Raw genomic sequence first — 22,823 nt, forward strand, 5'->3', positions numbered from 1 at the left:
AACTGCCTTCCAGAGAACTGTCCTGCATGTTTTGGTGTTGGTTGCAGCAGGGATGCCATTGTGAAGATTAAATTAAATTAAATCAAATCAATTAAATTCAAGTGCTGACTTTACAGAATTGTCTCCTTAGCTAGAGCAGGAATCACCAGGCAGGTCTGACTTGGGGGAAARAAGAATTACCTAAAAAAATTACCTTCTCTCCTATCTCAGTTTGATCTCCTCCTGGCAGCACTTCCAGATCAGTTTTTAAAGCACAGGCCTCCAGGGCATTTTGGTATTTTTCCTCATTAGGAGCTTGGCCAAACAAAATGTTATCTTTCAGYGTGGCGTTCTGGATCCAGGCTTGTTGAGGCACATAAGCAACAGAACCCTAGAAAAAGGAGGGAGGGACAAAAACTSTGACTTGGAACAGGCAGGAATTCATGCTTACAGCTCTGAGTAAGATCCTCAGCACAAAAACAGCTCCTGGTTCCTATACAGTCACATCATACAYATGTGTGTGCTAATTACTAATGGATCATTGATTAAATCAGGAAGTAATTTAATATAAAAGTGGGTAAAACTCAAACATGCAGAGGAACAACCAGAACTCCCTCTGGAGCCTGAGGTGCATTCTGAGCAAGGGCAGGCACAAGCAGCACATTTCCCMACCATCATTACAGGGTTTTATGAACAGCACCAACCTTCACAGCCACTTCTCCTTCCAGCTTTTCCATCTCACCCAGCAGAGCAGACACCAGAGAGGACTTCCCACAGCCAACGTGGCCAACTATGGCAACCAAAGAACCACTGGGGACCAACATATTTATACTGTGGAGGAAACAGGCTGGAAATTAATTAAACATTAGTTTACTAAAGACATCAGAGGTCTTTAAACCAGGGATGAAATACACAGTTGCAGCCTGACTGGACAGMGTAAGCAAAGCTTGGTCAATGGTTTTCTCCTCCCCTTTTTACAYAGAATCAGCTGTAACCAGAACTTGAGGAGCAAATGGAAACTCAGCATTAATTTATCCTGGCTGCCAAAGCAGTAGGATTGGTAAGAAGCCTTTTAAAACTCTTTGATGTGTTGTATCAATCCATCAGCCTGGGTTAATGAGTATTTTKAAAGTAGGCAATCTTCCAGAAGTATTTTGGGGTTTTGATTTTAACACCAAGAGCAATTATACAGAAGAAGTGAGTGAATACATCCCATCTAAAAACGTTCAAAACGCTTTAGAGTGTATTTCTACTACTGGCAATGAGGGCTCACAATGACATGAGAAAAACAGGAGTTTTCCAGCTAAATTCTTTACTGTTTTCCCCACGATGTTCTTAAAGGTGCTGCTTTAGGTCCTGAAGGTGAACTGATACAGAAATGACTGACAGACACAATCTCTTTGCCATCAAAGTGGCTTTCACTAATGGAATCAAGCCAAAAATCTGTTTACACAGATCCTGATGCATAACAGGAGGAATATATGCTTCCAGGCAAATTTTGTTTGTGTTCACTCCAATAGGCAAACGAGGAAAACATTCACCCCCGCAGTCTGGAGACGGCCCTTCCACTGCCACAGGGATGAGTCTGCCACAAGACTTCTTCAAACAACAGCCCACTGCTGGCACTCCAAACCCAGACATCTCATCTGTCCTCAAAATCCATCAGATCTGTTTGATTTGACCAATGCTTCAGTTAAAAGCTGTGTATTTAAGGAATTAACCTAGCCTGTGTTTCAATAACCATTTTAYACTGGTTGCTGTGGAGTTAAAGCCTGTTCTGTGAAGCCTCAACACCACAAAGAAAAGGATTAGCTCCATGCTTTAAGGGCAGAAGAGCTGCAGACATCTGATGCATGGCTTTTCAGCAGACAGACAGACAGACCTCCCAGGAGCCAAAACCAGAGCAAGTGTTGCACTACAACTGCACAAACAAATCTTACTCTTTCAGCACCGGCTTGAGCTCCTTCCCCCAGCTGAAGGTGGCGTTTCTCACGCTGATGGCATWGCCTGTGTGGCAAAAACACGACAAGAGAGGCAGGAAACATGTTAAACACGACTGAGAAGGGGCGGACAGAGGGAGTTTTATTTACACACACGCCACACTTCCCTTTTCTGCTGGCACGGGAAGCACTGCTCGTGCCCCTGGGTCACAGGACAGGCTTGTTCAGAGTGAAAATAACTGATTGCAGCTGCAGCTATGGACTGACCCAGTTGAGTTGACCCAGGCAGCTGAAAAGCTGCCCTGCTTCACCCTGCCCTGCTGGGGCTGCTCCCAACRTGAGCTGCTCAGACACAACTTCACTTCAGAAACCTCTCTCCAGGCAGCAGGAGATCACTGCACGCTGCTGAGTGTGATGTGTCAGATTAAAYTGGACTCTCTGCAGCTTTTTGCTCRCCACASTTTACAAGTTAGAGATCCCCAGGTTTTCTTTGCCTCCTGGTGAAGTGGAGTGGAACAGAAATGGAGTGACAACCACACAGCCATCCCTCCTCCTGTCTACAGCATCACACACACAACACAAGTTTCAAGCCACAGTTACTCAATAAAACACTTTTTTTTTTGAAACTTGCTCAATTGTTTTGGACTATTATTTTGAACAGAAGTAATGAAAACTGTTCACAAAGCTCCTGAGCACCTGTGCAGTGTGAAAGGTTTGACCTTGCTGTCYGTGGTCAGTGGATGCACTCCACATTTTGTGCTGTTCACATCCAGCACATTGCAGATGCAAACTCAGGCCCAGCAAGCTCAAAAATATTGCCAGAAACTTTTCTGATTTCCACACAGCCTGAACACCAAACATACTTTTCAAAGCAGAAAAGAGCATACTCTTCCTTTTCAGAGCATACTCTTCYTTTTTTAAACCTAAGATTACCACTGTTATTTTCTTTTTGCCTGTTTTTCATAAGTCAACCAGTCCAAAACAGATATGTCTGTTGTATTACCAGATTAGAAAAATATCAGCATCTTTACCTGGTGCAATCACTTTTGTTTCCACACAATTTGGATCGAGTTCATCGTGACTCAGGAACTGCTGAATTCTCTTTAGGGAAACGCTTGTCTAAGAAAAGAATGTGGCATTATTTCATCGTTCTTTTAATGAGGACTTAGTGCTCTTACTACTGAAAAAGAAAGCGTGCACAATGCCTTGAGCTTCCCCCCATGGGCTTCTTGAACAGTGAGTCATTCTTTCCCTGCAATGAGTCTTATGCTGAAATTCAAGCTTTTAACTGTGAAATTTTTCACATGGAGCTGAGTTTGCCTGAGTGAAGCAAAATTCATCCAGGCAGGCTCGCTGAGATGTCAGGCTTTCCAGTGCAGGGCAGCAGGAAAGAAAGGGTATTAAAAGGAAAACCARCTAATGAGCAAATGCAAGGGATCACTGCATTCCAGAAATCGAGGGTATGTTATTTCTGTGCAAGTTTTTTTTCAGAACAAGCCCTGCTCCAGGCCCTCCTTACCTGTGCAATGTTGCTAATGACTTGTGGAAGCATATTGAGGGGAAACTTCAAAATATTGAACAAGGACAGGGAGACAAAAGCCTTTTCTGCATCCAGGATGTTCTTCTCATCCACAGAGACATACACAGCAAATGTTGTCAGTGCTACCTGAAAGACAGAAAGGGAGTTTACTGCGAGCTGTGTGTTATATTCTGACATTTTAAAAAGCACTCAAGCCTGATAGGCATCTTGGAAATAAAAGTATCAACCCCTAAAACAGGGAMAATTCCTTGTTTCTGACCTTTTCAACATGCTTCAAGAATGACAAGTCCTGTGGACAAGTTGGTACAAAAAGAAAGGGCACACAGAATAAAATCACTTTCAGGTTCCTAATGGCTACATTCAGCCAAACCAGGAGGTTCAAGAGGTGAGCTACAGGACTTGGGTAAATAAAAAGGAAAAGCAGTTATCAGACTCTGCTTTCTTCCAGCTCCACCCAAGCAAAATTTCCCTTTGTAAACTGCAGGCTAAGCAAACAAGATTCACTAATCAATAGAAAAGGGAGTGAAATCCGAGTTATTTTCTGGCTCACTCTGTGCCAGGGCCATCCAGTGTGGAAGGACCATCCTGTGCAGCAAATTCAAAGTGAGCAGGAAYGGGAATGTGCACTGAAGGAAATGAAGTGACTTTAGGGAACCATGAAAGGGGCAGGACCTCGRGGAGGCTCAGATCATTCCTGCAGGKCTGGGCCTTTGATCTCGAGAAAAGCTGGCTGGGAATAGTTTTGACCAAGGATTTATCTGAATGGCTTTATTCACCAAAACCCTTTCTGCTAAAGGGATCTCAGTCCAACGAAGTGGAAAATAGAGGAAAAGACAAAATTGMGGAAAAAGCATTTCAGAGCTGGCAATGTATCATCTGGGCTTTAGTTTTCACATTAAATCAATCTCTTTTTTAGGTTGTAGAATAATTTAACAACTCCCTCTCTCACTAAAACAAGCAGAGCACTGTAACAYGAAGGTAGAAACGGGAGCTAAAGACAGACGTTGTCCTGACTGACTCAATTAAAGTTTCTTTTGCTATTTCTGCTATTCACAGATCCTCTCCRAGGTTTCAAATTCTCGTTTCAATTTGTTACGGGAAGTACTTTGAAGTGGTTGGAAATTCTCCCGTGACAGCTACTCCCAGCTTCCACTGGCAGGTTTTATCACAAAATACTTTAATACCGATTAACAAAAAGGGCTCTCGAGAACTCTGATTCAAAGCATGCGAATAATTTTCTTCAGAAAGTATTTACATTTTATTCCTACGTACATTATCAAGGAAAGCCTCAGACTTATCCTTCGAGGGTGCACTTGTGCAGCTTAAGAGAGCCATGAAAATTCAATTTACCAGGAACGGGGCGCTGATCCAGGCGAAGGTGGACAGAGAGTTGAGATAGGCGGATTTTTTCAGAACTCTCAGCTCGTTTTTCCGAATCTCCAGCACCTTTTCTGAGAAGGAGGGCTCCCAAGCGTACAGCTTCAGCACCTTGATGCCGCCCAGGATCTCGTTCATCAGTTTGATGCGCGAGTCTTTGTAGCGCATCTGCTCCACCTGGGATGTTGGAAAACACAGGAGACACACAGAAAGTCACAGCCAGGACGAGAGGAGAGCTTGCAACACTCCTCTCTCAGCTGTGGTGGCCCTGGGGCTGTTTCCAAGGAGAGTGCAAAAGGTAATGACAGAAAGCCAGGCTGTTATCAGCTTGTTGTGCAAGYCAGCGCCTCCAAAGGCACCAGGAATCAAAGGAAATGCCTGGAAAGCAGAAAGCAGAAGCTTTCCACTCCTCTTCACTCATCAAGGCTTAAAGAACACTTCACAAAATTCAGGCACTTCACAAAAATACTACCCTACCACTTCCTTTGAGTTCTTCAGATTTTTTTTCCCCCCTTGTTTGCACAAGTTGTATTTCTTATCCCTTGTGGTTGCTCCTAGGGTTTTGGGTTTTATTTTTCCTATGTATTAGAATACAGCACTCCATTCAGTTATTAAAATAAAAACATTCCGTTTCATATTTATAGGCAAAATTCACATGCACAGCAAATTATGCAGCTCTGAGCATCTCATAATGGGCAAGGGAAAAAAGGAATTTTACTACTAACATGTCAGCATCCAAGAGATTTAAAGGAAAGCCTGTGTGTCTCTTTAAGGCATRTAATAATAGCACTCTGTTACTAAGGCTGTGCTTAAATGTCATAATTTATATTCATTTTCCAACTCTTACCTTTTTTACACACCAACAGATTGACTTTTAATTTTTTTTAAATTTAAATCTTCCAAACAGTCTGATAGGCTGCATAGCACAAGCCATTTATTAGATTTTTTTTTTCCTTGCACAAAGCCAGAGGGCACTGTTATATTGGTATTTTCTCAGCTTTCCCTGACTAGAGACAACTAACACTACAAAGAAAGGAATAAAGGATCATTTTACCTTAAGATAATAAATGAAATATGGCCCAGCTCAGCAGCAGTGAACATCAACACTGGCTATTAGAATAAAACTCAAACTGTCAGGTTTGAGCTGCCACCTCTGAAAACATTCATTTGCAGCTCAAAGAACAGCATTTATTTGCCTTTTCTCTTGATACTCCTAGAGGGAGATACCAGGTGAAGGGATCTGGAGAGAAAGAAACCTCTTGCTAATCCCAAAAGCTCCTCCAGGGGTATGAAGGAGCCGCTGGCTCAATGCCCCACCTTTCCCTTAAACTCAATTCACTGTGAAAAAGCTGCCTAAGAGGATACAGTTATTAAATACATCAGAGCATTCTTACTCATAGGTAAATTATTGCAAATGGCACCTTATTAACAACCCCTACCGTCTTCATTTCTCACAGCCCAGCTGCCAATTCAAATAACATCTCCTCCTCCACTGGTACCTTACCTGGAACGCTCTGGTTTTTATTGCTATTGCCGAGTTAAACGGGATGAGCAAGACCATCACAGCAACTCCAGCCAGCACAGAAGGCCCTAAAGTCTTGATTTAAAAAGAAAAGAGTAAGTTGTTGTATCCCAGTCTTCCCTGTAGCCAAAATGAAAACAACAGTAGATGATGGRAACAGAAATCAATGTTGACAAGTTGAGCTTCTGCCAGTGAGATGCTGTAATTCCACAAAAAACTGTGAAGATAGACAGAAAAACAAGACYGGAACTGCTTTGAATTGTTATTATGCTACTACTGGTGATTTTTGTGTGACCAAGGGAACTGCAATTTCTGAATTAACCCAGTACCCTCAGTGTGAGTACAAGCATACAAACTGCTGGCAGAGCTCAGCTTCCAGCAGAGCAGTAACTCAAAGCTGCTGCAATTTTCTGGCTTTTGAGCCCAAATCAATATGGTTAAGTTGGTGCTACTGCTTAATGCAGTAAAATACATTAATTGCACAGAAACATTTTATGTCTGAAAGGCAGTGCTCAAGCTGGGCCTGGAATAAACCAGGAGACAACGTCACTGTAGCAAAGGAAAAATTATGGTTAATGCAGGTGAGATTTGTTTCACACTGATTTGCACAAAACTTCTTTATGTTGCAGGATATAACCTCTACACACAGCTGGAATTTCCTGTGTCCAGGTTTTTGTTTTGTTTGCTCTCTAAACCATTTCCCTCAAGCTCTGATTTGTATCAATGATTGGGAACAAGAGTCCAAGACAGAGCCCATCAAAGTACAGCAAGGACAGGGCAAAGACAAAGGAAATGTTCTGTTTCAAATGCCCATCTTGCCTATCAGCTCAACAAAATAATTAAGACACTAACTGAGGCTTTACAGCAGTAAAAACTATTTTACCACAGGACAGAACACTTACAGTTTGTTAAAAAATTTAGTGGTGGGTCAAATTGACAAATTAAAAAAAAAAAAAGAAAAAAGAAAAAGGTTGCACAACATTTAGATGAATTGTAGAAAAAACATGACAATGCCTGTACCTGCCAGAGGAAATACAGAGCCAGAAAGATCTGGAGAGGTGCAGACCACAACATGTTCAGGAAAGTCATCAGGTCTGTGAAACGCTGGGCATCCACTGACATCAGGTTGACAATTTCTCCAACGGTGGACGAGCGCTTTGCCGAGTTTGTGATGGCTAAGGACTGACACGGGAGAGAGCTTCAGGTACTCACACGGTACAGGGGGAGAGCAAACCTCATTAACAGCAAAACCACACTCTCCCAGAATGGGCTTCTCCAGCAGCAATAAAATAGTTCACCTACAGCTGTTCCCAATCTCCAGATAACGAGACCAAATGGGATGGGTTTGCTCATGAGCATCTCCAGCTGTGCAGCAGCACTCTGGAGAAAACCTCACTGGGTCTAATCCACTCATGGAKCCCTCTTCCAAATCATGGAATGGTTTGGGYTGGAAGGAACCTTTGAGATCATCCAGCTCCACCACMCTGCCAYRGGCAGGGACAYCTTCCACTCTCCCAGGTTGYTCCAAGCCCCATCCAACCTGGCTTTGGACACTCYCAGGGATGGAGCAGCCACAGCTTCTCTGGGCACCCTGTGCCAGGGCCTCTCCACCCTCACAAGGAGGAATTTCCTCCTTATATCTAATCAAAATCTCTCCTCTTTCAGCATTTAAAGTGAACCAGTACTTGCTGGTGGGATGTTTGGTAACCTACCAGTACACCCAAATCCCAGGACTGATCACCAGAACAATCTGTAAAGTATGACAAAGGTACTCCTAAAAACTCACCAGAACACCAATCTTTTATACTCCAGGAGACTACACGTAATTTTCTCTAAATATGTAAGAACTGGGGCTGTTTGCCTGGCTGTACATTGGTGTTCCAGCCCAAAAAACGCTTCCAGCCTTACCTTCCTGTATATGACCCCGGTGATCCCAGTCCTCAGCCTCATCCCAGTGACGATGCAGTACTGGAAGTGCTGGTGAAGGATGAGTGTCTGCAGCACAGCACAGACAAACATCAGAGCTGCAATCAGAAACCCCCACCAGGCTGGGGCATCTTTGYTCTTAATGAAGCCAATTAACACACTGTTCGTCAGCGGATTAGGGAAGGAAAATGAAAAAGAAACAAAAATTTAAGAACATYCAGCAAATGTAATGGGACATAACACAGCTTCTCCCAACTACAGCATCCTGCCACATCCTCCCCCTAACCACAAAAAGCAAACAGCTCCCCAGGACACAGGCTGAGTTATGGTTGCAAAGATCCAACAGCAAAACCTTCGCCTCTGCCAGTGAGAAAGCCCATTTGTAAATGAGCCTGAAAATGAAATATGAAGAGAAACTCTTGGTTTTCTCAGAGATTCAGGGTTTAAACACACGATTCACTGTCTGAGCTTTGCCAGGCAGCCCCCCAGGGCAGGAKGTGAATGATGGGACAGAGTAGGGCAGTGCAGCAGAGCAGGCAAAACCAGCTTCTTACCCAAATCCTCCTCAAGCAGCCTGAGTGCTTCTGCCGGGGGTGTTTTCCCACAAAAAAAACTAAATTAAAAGACATCCTCCTGGATGGATGCATAAGGCGTTCTTCACTCCTACTATTTTTGTGTAAAATGGTTCCATTAAGCTGGCTATAGCATCTTTTATTGACAAGCCCTCTCCTACTCCTCACAGCTGCTGTCGCTGCCAGAGCTGCTCAGTGACACAGCAAACACACAGAGTGACACATGGCAGTGCCCCGTGCCCTCAAAAGCCACATTTGTGACTCAGCCTACTGATCAGAGTGTTGGATTTTCAAAATAGGGGAGGTGCAGTGTTTTGCCTCCATGGTTCAAACAACCAGCAGCAGAAAAATGCACCTGGAAACTACAAATCAGGCAAGCAAAGCCTTGTGGTAGAATCATGAGGTTGCTACACCATTTTTCTTCTTCTAGTCCAGAGAGATTTTATTTCTGCTCCATTCATTCATGCTGCAAGTGAACAGCTTCAGGAAAACCTCTTCCTGGAAGTCCCAGGGATCCACCAATCCATTTAGAAACACAAAACCATCCTAGATGCAGCCTGCCAGWCTGCCATGGCTTTTTCATCTTCCCTTTACCATTAAAGGGGCATTTTCCCAGCCTGCAGGGATTTAGACTTGAGAAGAAACTCCCCATAATACGCCTTGAGAAATCACTGACAATGTACTCAGGAATTTATGCAAATTTGAGAAATTCCCAGAATAGGTTACAGTTAATGTGTTCTCAGGAGGCAGCCAGCAGCCTCCTCTTCACCAGGGGTGCTGGGAGAAGACAGACTGTCAGCTATTAAATGTCACCATACTGGGTCAGACCCTCTTTTTAGCAGATTTCTGGGTATGTCACAAACCACCCACAGAACAACATGATCTCAGAACACTGGATATTTTAGGAGATACTCAAACAGGAGCAGAGCTTTCTCCTCTCCCTTTCCCCACATCCACCTGTGGCCTCTATTCCTCTCTCGTGCATTAACAGGACTATGTGCTTTCCCATTAATAATTGTTTGATAGAAGTGTTGGTAATTCCACTGTTACTTTCTCCCTAGTTAATGATTATCYGGTGAATTCCTTGCTTTAAGCATAATAGAGAAAAAAATGTGGGGAAGGTGCAAATTCCTTTGTGGATCAGGCTGAGCAACTGGCCCCTTGGGGATGGGAGGTAGAGGTGCTCGTCATACAAAGAGAATTTGAGGACAGGACTACTTGTGGCATTACCTCTGTCTCTTTTTTTTTGGTTTTTTTTGGGGTTTTTTTTGGTTTTTTTTAGGTTTGTTTTTTTTTGTTGTCGTTTTTGGGTTTTTTTTTCTTTTTTTTTTAACAGGACCATCATTTTCTTTCACACAGAAATTCACCTGCAAACGCTCCTCTCTCATTCTCATTGCTGAGCACAACCAAGAGCACATGGACTCATCAAAATGATCCAAAACCTTTCCCAGATGASAGCAGCGTGGCCAGGGCCCCACAAACTTCAGCATCACACCTCATTTACACATCAAACCACGCCACAGCTGCCACCAGCATCCACACATGAAGGTATCAGATGTCCAGGCACCACTGGATGCAGCCACCAGCATTTTGCTTGGATTCCACTAAAGCCAATCCTTTAGAAATGGGCAGAAATTGCTTTGGACTGCAGCACAGAGCGACAGGTCATTHGTAATAAAGCTGCCCACTGGTGATGGATCATTTCCAAATGGTGAATTTCAGTGAAACTTGTTCAATTCACAGCCAGTCCAACAAAGAGCTCCTGTCTCGGGGCATTGCAGGGGGAAGGTGAGGGAGCACACACACACACACATGGCACCAGGAGGGAAATCAGCTCAGCATTTCAAAAACAAACACCCCGTGCCAAAGCCAAACCTCGGACTGCACACAGAAACCACGCACGGAGCAAACCCACCTTAACAACTGAGGGTTGACAAAAGACAGGAGGTCCTGGATCAGCTTGAAGAAGGAGCCAATTAAGAAGTAGGGCCCAAAGGTTCTCAGCAAAGCCTTGAGAAAGGAAGGTTTCYTGTTGTGCTTTTTGTCTCTGATCAGAACTTCTGCTTCCTCCGGGCTGTCACCAACATGATTCAGCATATGGTTCGATTTCTTCATGTATGACACGTCCTCTTTCCTGGGGAAACGAAATGAGGGACAGGAGATGAGTGACAAGGAGGATGGCACTGCCCTGTGTGAACAGCACTGCAGGAACACCCCAAAATCTGCTCCTCCTCTGCTCTGCTGCTGACCAACAGCAAGACTTCTGACACCATCAAGGTGTGCTCAGGATCAGCCACTCTTGTGCCATTGAACCTTGTTTTCTTCCCATCTGCAGATTTTATGGGGTGCACTCCACCAGCCACAAAATCAACCACCATGGGATGAGAATGTGGCCCAAAGGAGGAGGAGAGGAAGGGTTGACTTTCTTAGAGGACAAAGCTGGCCTTGGATCTCCAATTTTCTGTACAAGAATCCTCCAAGAGGTGCTGGACATCCCACACGAGGCAGCCTCACCCACTCCTGAACCTGTGTTTGCTGTTCAGTCAGGGCTGTGCTAAACCTTTACCCCTGTTGATCACACAGCTGAACCCCTTTGAGGAGACAGGCACTGAAACAGCCACAGCCCACTCAAAACACAAAGTTTTGCATCCCTGGAAACCTGAAATTAAGTACAAACCACGGCATCTCCAAAGCTGAGCCATCTCCAAGACATGGACAACAGCTGCTCAGATACTTCCAGGAGAGAAACCTTGGGTTTCGGTGCCTAAATTTCACTCAGTTGCCTAAATTTCACTTAGTTTTCACTCAATTTAAGCATTTAAACCCTGTTTGCACCCATTTCTTTAATCATTGGACTCAATAATTGTAGGGGTTTTTCCCCAACCTTAATGACTCCAAGATTCCGTGATTCCTTTTTTACTTTTCCTTCTCTCCCTCTGCCAAATCAACTAACGAAGTGACTCTTGCACATATTCTTTCAGACTGACTGACGAAAAACGGGCCAAATATGCCCAAAATGCTCTCTGGGGCTCCAGGTGGGTTTTGTAGAAGCCCCTTTGGGGTTTAGGTGCCTGAYTTCTGTTGCCCATCAACAAAGGGTGTGGGCTCTGGGAAATTATTTCCTCCATGAAACGCTCTCAAACATCAGCCTGGCAACCTTTCTGCCAGCAAATATCAAATTGCTGTTGTTTCCTGGGGGCTGTGGGACTGGAGAACAATTTCCTGAATGTCAGACAGGAAAGTTGAGTCCAGGTGGAGCAGGGAGAAGGAAATTAGTCTGGGGCACATAAGCTTTACAAGAAAAAACAGATGGAAAAGCCACCCTAGAAAGAGTGAAGACTTACCAGAAGGCATTTGAAAAATAACTTGTAAGTACTACCAAGTGAGGTTGAATTTATGATTTTTCATAAAGACTGTGTGGATTTTTTGGAGCTGGCTGGCTGCAGAATCCAATAATTCCAACAGCCTGCAAGCAGTCACTGTGATCACCATGGCTAACAGTCCACACGAAAAAGCTTGTCTACATCCTCTCAGAAAAAGCCATTTGAAAATCCCCAATGCCKTTGCAATAAAGTTTGAGGGCAGGGGGAGAACCCAAACCGGACAAATTTATTTTCCCTCCACCCCAGACAAAACAAACAGCGTTGTCTTTGTCTTCCTGATCAAACCTGGAGAGTTTTACGAGCAAAGCCCTGTTTTTCTGGCAACCAGACTGTTAAAACTCCATTGAAGGATTTGAAGAAACAAGAACTGCTCGCCCCTGGCTTTGTGCTATTAAAAATGTTTATTGCACTGAGCTAACAGCAGAGCAATGGTTCTCYTGCAGCTAAGAGTCCCAGAGGGAGAAAATGCACTTTGAGTGTTTACCYCACGTAGTTAGGTGAGGTCAGGTTTTCAGCAGCGTGTGGGACTGCTCACACCCAGCTTTTGAGCGTGTCTGGGTGCCAATATTTACAGCAGGGCAGGGGATAGGTGCTGATTTATCTCATGGGAAAACAGCTCAGTGTCTCAGTGGTGCTGACAAGGCCCKGCGTTTTCAGTATGTCTTCATAGGGCAAGTCTCTAAAATCAGAAGCTAGCTCAAAATTTTGAGGGGAAAATGCATTCCAGCTCTCTTCTCCATCCAGCAGAGCTCTAACTCTCTCAGAAAAAAATATCAGTAAACTGAGTAGGAGCTTCAGCCATACAAGCACAGAGAGGAGAAGAAAGGAAAAAAATACTCCTTGCGTGCTTTATTATCTATAATAACAGTTCAAATCCACACTGGTCTGTCCTGTAACTCATTAAAAACAAATTTATTTTTAGCAATTATTTAGCAGTAACTCACAAGACAGCTGTGAASCAAAAAAAGGTTTAGGAACAACAGAAATGTGATAATCATTACCAAAAAACAAGTGTAAAGCTTTAGCTATGTCAGAGCTGCAACTGATTAAGTTTTTTAAAAGAAATTACTACATGTACAACGAAAATACTTTTCACGACCCTTTCAGTATGTGTACAACTTGACACAGCATTTTTAATGTCACAAAAGCTTGCTCAGGGCAGATTTAATGAGAGTTAAAAGGRAAAAAAATATTAATGACTCATGAGCAACTACCACTAATATTATTTGACATGAAGTAATAGAGAATCCCTATTTATAACTGAGGAATAAGCAGAGCTTTTAGAGTTCTGTGAAACCCAGCAATCTGGAGTACACTGATTTGCTTTGTTTTTGCTCCTTTCCCCATCTTAGAATCATTAATACAGTTGCCACAAAATTCTACCTGAGCTAAATACGAGTCATAACTTAGAGCTAAACCCATTGCCAGCTGGCCCCGGTTTGTATGAATRATTTCCAAAATGCAATGAATCCCCTGACAAAACTCCAGGCACGGTTTCTGGTTTCCTAGCAGRAGTTTTCCTGGACACCAGGCACTCCTGCAGGATGGCTGGGCTCTTACTGTAAAACAGCCTGGGGGAATAAGATTTATGTCTGTGCAAAAAAAGACCAGAACCCAGACAATGCACGTTATTCCATGCCATAAAAACAGAGACATTAAGAAAATAATAAAAAAAAAAACAACACCAAAAGTAAAGCCTGAAGTAGAACCATAACACATCCACAYAGAGCATGAGTGGACAGCTGCTGGTGTTAGTGCTGGAAATATTTCAAATTTCAGCTGCAAAGTGCAGCTCTCCACATCATATTTAGCCTTGCCAAGAAAATTACAACTCTCTCCTCRTATTATCACATAATAGGGTCTTTCCAATTTGGCACGAGCATGCACAGATGAGAACAGAGGAAAGCCTCCACATGGAGAAGAAATCTCCACAATGAAAGGAAATGGAAGCGCGGGCCTCCTCCTTATTGACATTTTTCATTTGAAATGCACTATTATCACATCTATTTGCTTGGAAACATTTTGGACACCAACCAGTGGGAGAAGGAAATAGTTGCACAATAGATAATTTCTAAAGATCAGATCAGATTAGGACAGAACATGCAATAAGAAGGAAATCCTCTCCAGCAGGGACGTAACTGCATGCAAATTCTGACCCTCATCCCATTTCCATCACAGATTATGACAATTTTGCTGCTGATTTTTTTAGGCAACAGGAACAGGGTCTCAGCAATAAAGTGGCAGATTTTTCACATATTTTGAGTTTCCCATCTTCACTGCTGGGAAGTGAGGACTTGCTCACTGCTGAGATCCTTAAAGCTAAAAATACTGCCGGGCCAAAAAACTCAAGATGGAGATGACGAGGGATTCCTTTTGGGGTTTTGTGCCCAGAAGTTGTGCTCCAACATGCCCGGGAGGGATGCAATTACACACTTAAGACAACCACCAGCTCAGTGGTGAAAAGTTGTTCATTTTCYACCAAACCCAACCAACTCAACAGCTTCTCCTCACACGTCCCCAGCCCTTCCCCACATGGGAAGCAGCACCACCTGCCCACGGAGATTTCAAACACATAAAAAGCGTGTTGGTGGTGCCTGAACCCCACAGGGCTCCTGCTTTCCTCTGCTTCAATGCATTAAAATAATCAAATTCGACTATTAAGCACAGAAAGGTTGAAGAAGTATCATTTTCATGGGTGAGAAACTCATGGATGCTGTTTGTTCCCGTACTCACTGCTTGCACTCGGCTTTTTCTCGGTCCCACTCTTTGCTCAGTTGTCTCACGATGGTTTTGGAAGTGTCATCCTCGTTCAGCGACCACAAATCTTTKTCTTCCAGGGGCCTTTTGTACCCACGAATTGCCATGCTGCATATATGGGGAAAAAAACAGTCCARTTCAGTTTGGAAAACAGTATTTAAAGCACTGCCAGTAACTCTAGGACTATTAAGCTAACAAAAGCAAGAAGATGCTCCACAGAAAGGGAGATGGGAGAATAATTATCATCCTTTGTTCCTTTTATTGATGTTTGCAATTAAGGAAAGGGCATGACGTATTTCTGATTACATGTATTTTATTGAAAAAACACCACTTCAGAAAAAAAAAAAAAATAGGACAATGAAAACCGACTACCAGAAGCATTTRGATGGAATTGTGGTGTTAAATGGAAACAGTGAAGCTTTAGAATAGAAATTAATAAAGTCTATCTCGAATAACTGTCAGAGGTGAACAAAATGCAAAAGTGGAGCTCACCGGAGTTGAAGGAAAATGGGATTTCTCTGAAAACTACAGCTCCTCAGCCTTAAGGGGGATTTTGTCAAGGGATACAAACATCACAGCTGCCAAGAATCTCAATGGGGAAGCAGAACATTCTGGAAGTTTAGAAAGATCTCACCCTCTSACTAAAAAGAACTTTACAGGGCTGTTACCAGGACAATAAAATTACATGGGTGGAAGAATGAAGATCCCAACCACTGTGGAAAAACTGGGTCTTGACACRACCTTTGACAGCTGCTCCACTTCCTCACCACGCAGCAGCAGGCCCAGTCCCAAATTTGCATCTTTAATCCCCATTCCTTTTGTCAGCAGCCTGGGCTGGTGGCAATCATCTGTACACACAACCCAGCTCACCTTCCCTTCTGCACCRAAAATGTCCTTATGAAAAGGCATTCACCCGTGAACCTCACCAGGAAACAAAATGCACCCTCAGCTGGGTGAAAGGCTGCCAAAATTAATCTTGTGGAGCAGAGTTACACCTTGGTTCAGGTTATTCCAGCATGTTTTGAGCACAGCCGGGCTGCACATCCTATTTGTCATGCCACAGTTGCTGCCACTGCTCTGCAGGGAAAAAGTTTGGGGCTCTGTGTTTCTAAAAAGGCAAATATTCCGAGTGCTGACACCACTGGGGATGAAAGAGCATCCAATATCAACCACTCACAGAGGGAAAAATCTCTGTGCTGCTCACTCTGTGCAGATCACAGRCAGGGCTTGGGTTTGTCAGCTGTCCAACAGTGTGAAGAGAGAAACTCACCTTGTAAACCACCAAAACGTCAGCCTTGACAGGAAGCCTGAATTTAACTCTGGACATGGATTCTATAATGAAGTTATGGGGAGAAAAAAACAACAAAATAAATAAAACGCAAAATAAATAAAGCAAGACATTTTCCATGACTTTAACAGGATAGCAGTCTGGTTTGATCAGTTTTGGTATATTATAGGGTGCATTACATGTGTCGATGTACCTACGTCCTAATGAGACATAAAATTGATTTCTTTCATTTCCTATGTCACGCTGAACTCCTTTTATCTCTAAAAATTGCTTCCTCTACCGCCTTTAAATCACACCTATGAAGTRAAATGTCACTCTGCAGTTTCTGAGATGTTCATTTTAAGACATGAACTCAACTTCTCTCTCAGCTTGGTTCAAACACAAATCCAATTACAGAGACTATTATATGAATTGGAGATGAAATTTAACCTGTGACACCACTAATATCTTATGTTATTAATGTTTTTCCATATCTATTCTCAACACATATAGAACTCATTTATTAAGACAAACCTCCTGGATTATCCCTAACTCAAGATGAATGCTAAGCAAGTAGACCACCATATCCACCAAAAAAACCCCTCTTGAAATAATTAATATTACACTTCAGTGCTCATAAATGTAATTTACACTGCTGTGGAGCAGCAAGCACAATAGCTGCTTTTACCACACAGCTTCCAACCATTTCTGATGGCACAGATAATGGAAAAAGGCTCCAAACCTCAAAATTACTCTCCAWACCCAATGTTTTGTAAGAGGGTCACTAAGAACTGCCATCTCTATGACAATCCAAAGCTGCTTTCAATGACAAGTACTCTAAGTGGARCTCTCAAAACACCATATAGCCCGTAAAATCCAAATAAAGCAAAGTGAAAAATACTTACAGCATCTGTACTAGCAGGGGAAAAAAATGGAGGCTTCTCTTTAAAACAGGAAAGTATCAACTCGACGATTATCAAAGCAAAGTAGATGTAAAACGTGGTAAACCTGAACCTTTCATTTACATGGCCCTAGAGGGAAAAGAAACACCGTAAATGGTTGTTTTGATTGTACTTCCAAGCTCCCCAATACTCTCTCTTTTTTTCACTGCTTCTTTTGGCAATTCCTTTTTTCCTCTACAGCTGAATACTGCAAAGTAGTTCCTAGCAGGAATTATTTCACAAAAGTATGCTCGTACCCTGACAAGTGCCTAAGAACATGCTTATCTCCAAGCTTTTCATTAAATTATGTCAAGTTCAAAGTGCTTATACATCTTCCCTGCGTGCAGACACCCTCTGGAATCAGGCCTACATAACATCCTTTTAAATTACCTCTGGGGGTTCTTGCAGGATCATGTCTTAAGCACAGGAATTGTCAACCCAGATCAGAGAACAACSTTTTACTTTAACATCTTGTCACTGACAAGCTGAGAGTGTTAAATACTTTCCAGAAGAAGCTGCAGAAAAACCACTGCATTGCATAACAAGAGTTCCATCTGCTCTGGAGATATTTCCTTTCCTAATCATGAGTCTGCAGTTTACCTAARACTTCTTGCTGTGAGGATGTGCCCTTTATCCAGCTCTTTCATGCCCTAATGTCGYCCTGAATGTCTTCATTGCTCACTTAAAATGTTAAAGCCTTAAGTGCAACAGAAGGAATATTTGGTTCTGGGCAGCCACAGGAGGAAAAATGTTACCCAGACTTGTTTTAAGGCTCTGCACCCATAGTTTCAAGATGATTATGGATTCAAACATTGGTAGTCCAATATTTTTACTTATTAAAGCTGCCTCTAAAGTGGTGTTTGAAATGGTCTCAGCAGATTGCAGCTATTATCTGACAAAGTTCTGCCCAGGCTCTCATTTAAGGTTTAATTCAATCTCCGCTGGAATATTTACAACAGCCTGGTACAGGAAAATCCTTGTTAACAGCATAATGCTGCTAATATTACAAAAAAAAGCAAGAATGAAAACAAGACATCACCAAACAGAATCAACACTGATTTCACTGAGGAGAAGCAATCACCTTAATGTTTTCCAAGCGCTCTTTTTCTCTCCCAGCCTTTGATGATCTAATCACTGGAGCAATCTGCCTTGCCCTACTTAGTGAAATTTGTTTCTGTGAAAAACTTAACAAGTTTTCTTGCTGTGGGAGAGCCTGCTGTGTTTTCAAACAGGAGCCATAACAGCCCAGGTTTCTTTGCTCTCCCTCCAACTTTCTGTTCTCCATTTGCAGCCCCAGCAGAGCCAAAATGCTGCCCTCAGCACATCAGGCWCTGACACAAGGAAACCCGTGGAGCTGCCCAACGTGGCCAAGCTGCCTAAGCAAAAAAGGAACTTTATATATTAAAATGTGCCCTCTGCAATTACCACCCATCCCTGTTTAAGCAAAAGGGACAGAGAAAAAAAAAAAAAAAAAGGCAGGAGTCTGTTCATATAAACACAGGGGTGGTATTGCTCTCTCATGTCTAACAGGTTCCCAGCATAGCCCTGGGCTAAGAAAAATCTGCTTTTTGACACCGCCTGAGAAATCCAGTTCCCTTCCAGTTACACAGGTCTGAGTCGAGGCAACAGGACCAAGCTCCTCCTTCTCTCTGGCAAAACCTGGGCTCAGATCTGCCTCCAAACTGGGGTGATTCATTCTTTTCCCAGCGCTGTGGATGCCACATTTCCTGCTCTCCAAGTGCTAACAAGGCTGGCTCGTTACCTGTGCTGCTGCTGTAGTCATGATCTTTGACCGGAAAGGCCCCACGGCGCAGAGCACAGACAAGAACCAGAAGATAATGAGCACTCCAGAGGACTGAACTCCCCTCAGCCTTTCGTACTGGATCAGCAGAGTGGCTAAAAGCTGTGAAAGTAAATACAGGAGCACATGAGCACAACCCCATCCCATTTCTCTCCCTCTCTCCACTCTCACTCTTAGAGCCACCATGGACTGGAAGGACACCAGGACCTCTCTGAACTCAAACCCACCACGACCTCACACAGGTCAATGGCAAAACCTCTCTCAGGTTTTGAGCAGCAAATAACTCTGAAATAATTTGTTTTGCCAATTTCAGACCCACATCTCTAGAGTTGCATTTTCAAGCCTTTGCACCGAGGGTGAGAACAACCAAATATTAGCTACAAAAGTTTTAAATAAATGTAGGAGCTGCTGTTTCTCCAGGCCAGGTGGACCATCATGACATGTCTAAAAAATGAGATTTAAAAAACTATTTAACCAAGGAAATAAAAAAAACTTAATGGGCAAATTTTACCGCTTTATTTTTCATAAAACAACCACAAGCCTGTTTGTCATCCTAGGGAAAGCCAACTTGTTTTGTTTAATGGAGGAACAAACACCAGGTAACAGACACAGCTTCACAAAGTCCAATACAACACTGAACAATGCAYAAACCATGCTCTGCTGTTATCTCCCTGTTTAGGCAAAGTCATACCCAAATTCTCTCCAGACAACACTGGAGAAATAGGTGAAAGCAGGCTGGGAGGCAGAACAATCTCTCCATTATAAATATTTTAATTTACACAGCTGAATCTACTCGAGAGAGAGAGATTTGTGGCTCTGGCCTTTTCGGTAACAAAATTTGCTTCAGTAATGCAAATACTAATAATYCAGTCAAAAGAGGTCAGGACAAGGCAATGAATGCAAAGGGGCTCTTCATCCTTCACCTGCCTAAGAAAAAGTTAATTCATATTGGCCACAATGAACAGAAAGAGCTACRAACCACGGTGATGCCAACGACCAGAGGAGTCACAAAATAAACTGGTGGAGGGGTTCTGTTCTGCAGGAGCTCGTGGAAGGAGTAGAAGAGATCTGCCCAGCTCACACACCACAGCAGGACACCAAACAGCTGAGAGGAGGCAAACAGAAACAGCATTTGGTAAACTCCTCTCCAGGGGCGGTCGGGGAGCTAAAAAAAACCCCATTCTGATTCACAGATTCCCTGCAAAACAAAACTGTGTAAACACCATAACAGCGCTGATCAGCTGCAGCCTGATGAACTGTCCCACTGCACTCAAACCAAATCTCATCTCAGCTGCTTTCGGAGGGATTTGCAATCACAACCAGCAGAAAGATTAATGTACTTGCCAGGTTTTTTCCCTCTTTTCAGTTTTGATTGGAAACACAGGCAGCAGCCGGAGCAAAGGCAGACATGCCCTGAAGCAAAAGTTTGGTATTTTTCTCCAGGAATAATCCCACTTCTCTAATGGCCTATGGAAAGTGTCTTCCTTGCTTTTCTCAGACCCAGCCACCTATAGACCAGGCACCTTTTAAACACAAGGTGCAGATGAAATGCCAGTGCTATGGCATGGGGAGAGTGCCTTGAGAAAACCCTTCTGGTGCTCACCTTCACGGTGAGATAAAACTCCCACCAGACCTACCTTGAGGTCTTTGTTTTGCAGTTTTCAGCAGTTTAAACCTTAAGGAAGGGTGAAGCAGCACAGGGAGATTGCTCAAGGCAGAGCAATCAATTCCTCTCTCTACCCAGAAAGGTGAGCTCGGATGGATTTCCTTCCTCAGAAATCCATGTGTACACTGCTTATTCCTATGAGCAAGCTCTTGAACACAATAAATCAGAGGGAATTATGTTTAAACCCCACTGCAGCAYTTCCTTGGCTGCTGGACTGATAAAAATGAACTCTAGAGGAGTTCTCACCGTTTTGAACCTGCTCAGCACGGACAGAACGATGTAACCCCGCTTGTGGCGCTTCAGGTAGAGGAGGTAAAAGGGCAAAGCACTCCAGAGGTAAATGCTGGGGATCCAGGCCAGGATGGTGTTCTGGAAACACGGGGTCAGGTCTGGATTATCCGTGTGGATCGTGAGGTTTGAATCCTGGAAGAAGGATGAGACATTCATTAGGAGAGAGGCAGGAGTGCTGCCAAGGGGAAYATCTGCTTRGATRRAGYYGTGTCCAGACCCCGATGGAGTCAGCACATGGCCCCAGTGAAAGATTTCCCAAAATACCCATCCTGAGCACTTGTGGTCAATCTGCTACAGTGGAAGGGCTAAGTGCAGCTATAAATACTGGGCAGAACCTAAAAAAATTAAAGATTTCTGCCCTCCTGTATTCCAGAGCTGGATTTGTATTTTGCAGCAGCCAAACCTTTCATGTTTCTGTCTTTGCCGAGGCTCAGTCACACGTGCTGATAACACGATATTCCTCAGGCATTCCCAGCTTGGAGTGCCTCTGCTAAACAAAGCTCTTGAGGCAAAATCCTCCACTTGAGAATTCGTCCAGCACTGGAGAAAATGATCAGATTTAGATCAACCTCGYGCTGACCTGGGAAAATCCCCTCCATGTATGACTAACACTTTGTCCTTCTTACTCATACGCTTCCAACTTTAATTACTTCCCTATTCTAAACAAAGGCAAGAGGAATGCACTGAACATTCAGGTAGGAATCAGGTTTTCTTGGAAATCTTTCAAGCTTTCCATCTGTGACCCTAGACACCACAATCCACACATCCCCTTGTGCCTAAGGATCTGAATGCACCACATGCAAACACAGTTACACAAGTTCAGACTAAAATAGAACCTTCAGCACAGKGAAGGGCAACTTGGTTTTAATCAAACCTACTGGAAATTCACAACTTGGGTCTYGCCATCTGATGTGTCATCTTAAATGTGGTAGATAAATACCCACTTGCAGGGAATGCAAAATGACTTTGTTGTACCGCCATTAGCAAGATGATGATAAAACTCAGATATCTCTGGTTCAAATACACCTTATCTCTGCCCTAGAACAATTTATGTAATTATTTTGGGGYGTGAGCTGTCAGCAGAAGTGTTTCAGTTACACTGAGACACTTCTCATGCCTTGCAAGTGATAGACTACTCTGAAAAACYAATTCCTCAAAAGTATTTCCAGTCCTCCTTTTGTTTACCAACACGAACGAGATCGAATCATGAAAGCAGTGGCTGATTTCAGGGGAGCTGAGGAGCCACAATCTGCAGAGAATCTTTCCATTTCAGTGATGATCTGTCAGAGGGGACGTGCATCACTGAACCTGTCCACAAACACACCGAGGAGAGGAGCTCGTTAGGGGTAATGAGGCTGCAAAGKCTTGGCCGGGGGTCAGGATGGTTTGGCTGAACTGTGACACGTTTGTCACTCACTGCTTCAGCTTTGGCAGCGCTGAAGGTTGGCACAAATCCACCGGCTCCACATCTGAACTGCGCCCTTTGCAGCAGCTGGTGCCTCCCCAGCCAAGAAATGGCTTTTTTTGGGAGGCTCTCAGCACCCAGCGGGATAAAAACAGCCCCAAATTACCTCAACAGGTTCGTCCAGACCTCGGGCAAACTTCAGCCACAGATCATCAACACAGGGGCAATTAGGCAGCAATTCAAACACAAGATCAAAACCAAGCAAAACTCCAGCCCCACATTCAATTTCRGTGTTTTCCTCCAGCCAGCAGGTCTCTGGCACCAGAATGGATGATAGCATTTAAAGAGCACCCATTTTTTTGGCTCATCATCAAAACATTTCAGCATCTCTAACACAATAAGCTCCTCTAGCAGCCACCCTGCCTGGGGCAGGAGATGCCCTGTAGAAGTCTGGAG

General features: G+C 43.5%; 1 protein-coding gene across 2 annotated transcripts in view; it reads right to left on the minus strand.

Annotated features, from left to right (window-relative positions):
• The window catches only part of ABCC3 (ATP binding cassette subfamily C member 3), a 46,084-nt gene that overhangs the window by 12,799 nt on the left and 10,462 nt on the right, over positions 1-22,823 (minus strand). The window contains exons 2-17 of one of the 2 annotated variants that reach the window (XM_057379363.1): positions 20,918-21,094; positions 19,985-20,110; positions 18,967-19,107; positions 17,169-17,294; positions 16,267-16,328; positions 14,973-15,104; positions 10,772-10,990; positions 8,267-8,444; positions 7,379-7,540; positions 6,341-6,433; positions 4,810-5,013; positions 3,439-3,585; positions 2,951-3,038; positions 1,920-1,986; positions 684-810; positions 194-370 (exon numbers count right to left, since the gene is read on the minus strand). In XM_057379363.1, coding sequence (XP_057235346.1) covers positions 194-370; positions 684-810; positions 1,920-1,986; positions 2,951-3,038; positions 3,439-3,585; positions 4,810-5,013; positions 6,341-6,433; positions 7,379-7,540; positions 8,267-8,444; positions 10,772-10,990; positions 14,973-15,104; positions 16,267-16,328; positions 17,169-17,294; positions 18,967-19,107; positions 19,985-20,110; positions 20,918-21,094 — 2,226 coding nt within the window. Of the gene's footprint in view, positions 1-193; positions 371-683; positions 827-1,919; positions 1,987-2,950; positions 3,039-3,438; positions 3,586-4,809; positions 5,014-6,340; positions 6,434-7,378; positions 7,541-8,266; positions 8,445-10,771; positions 10,991-14,972; positions 15,105-16,266; positions 16,329-17,168; positions 17,295-18,966; positions 19,108-19,984; positions 20,111-20,917; positions 21,095-22,823 lie in introns of those variants that run through there. The other variant, XM_057379364.1, reaches the window with a different exon arrangement.

The sequence above is a fragment of the Malurus melanocephalus genome, unplaced genomic scaffold (assembly GCF_030028575.1).
Source record: "Malurus melanocephalus ecotype Western Australia unplaced genomic scaffold, MMel_1.1 scaffold_403, whole genome shotgun sequence".
Lineage (NCBI taxonomy): Eukaryota > Metazoa > Chordata > Aves > Passeriformes > Maluridae > Malurus > Malurus melanocephalus.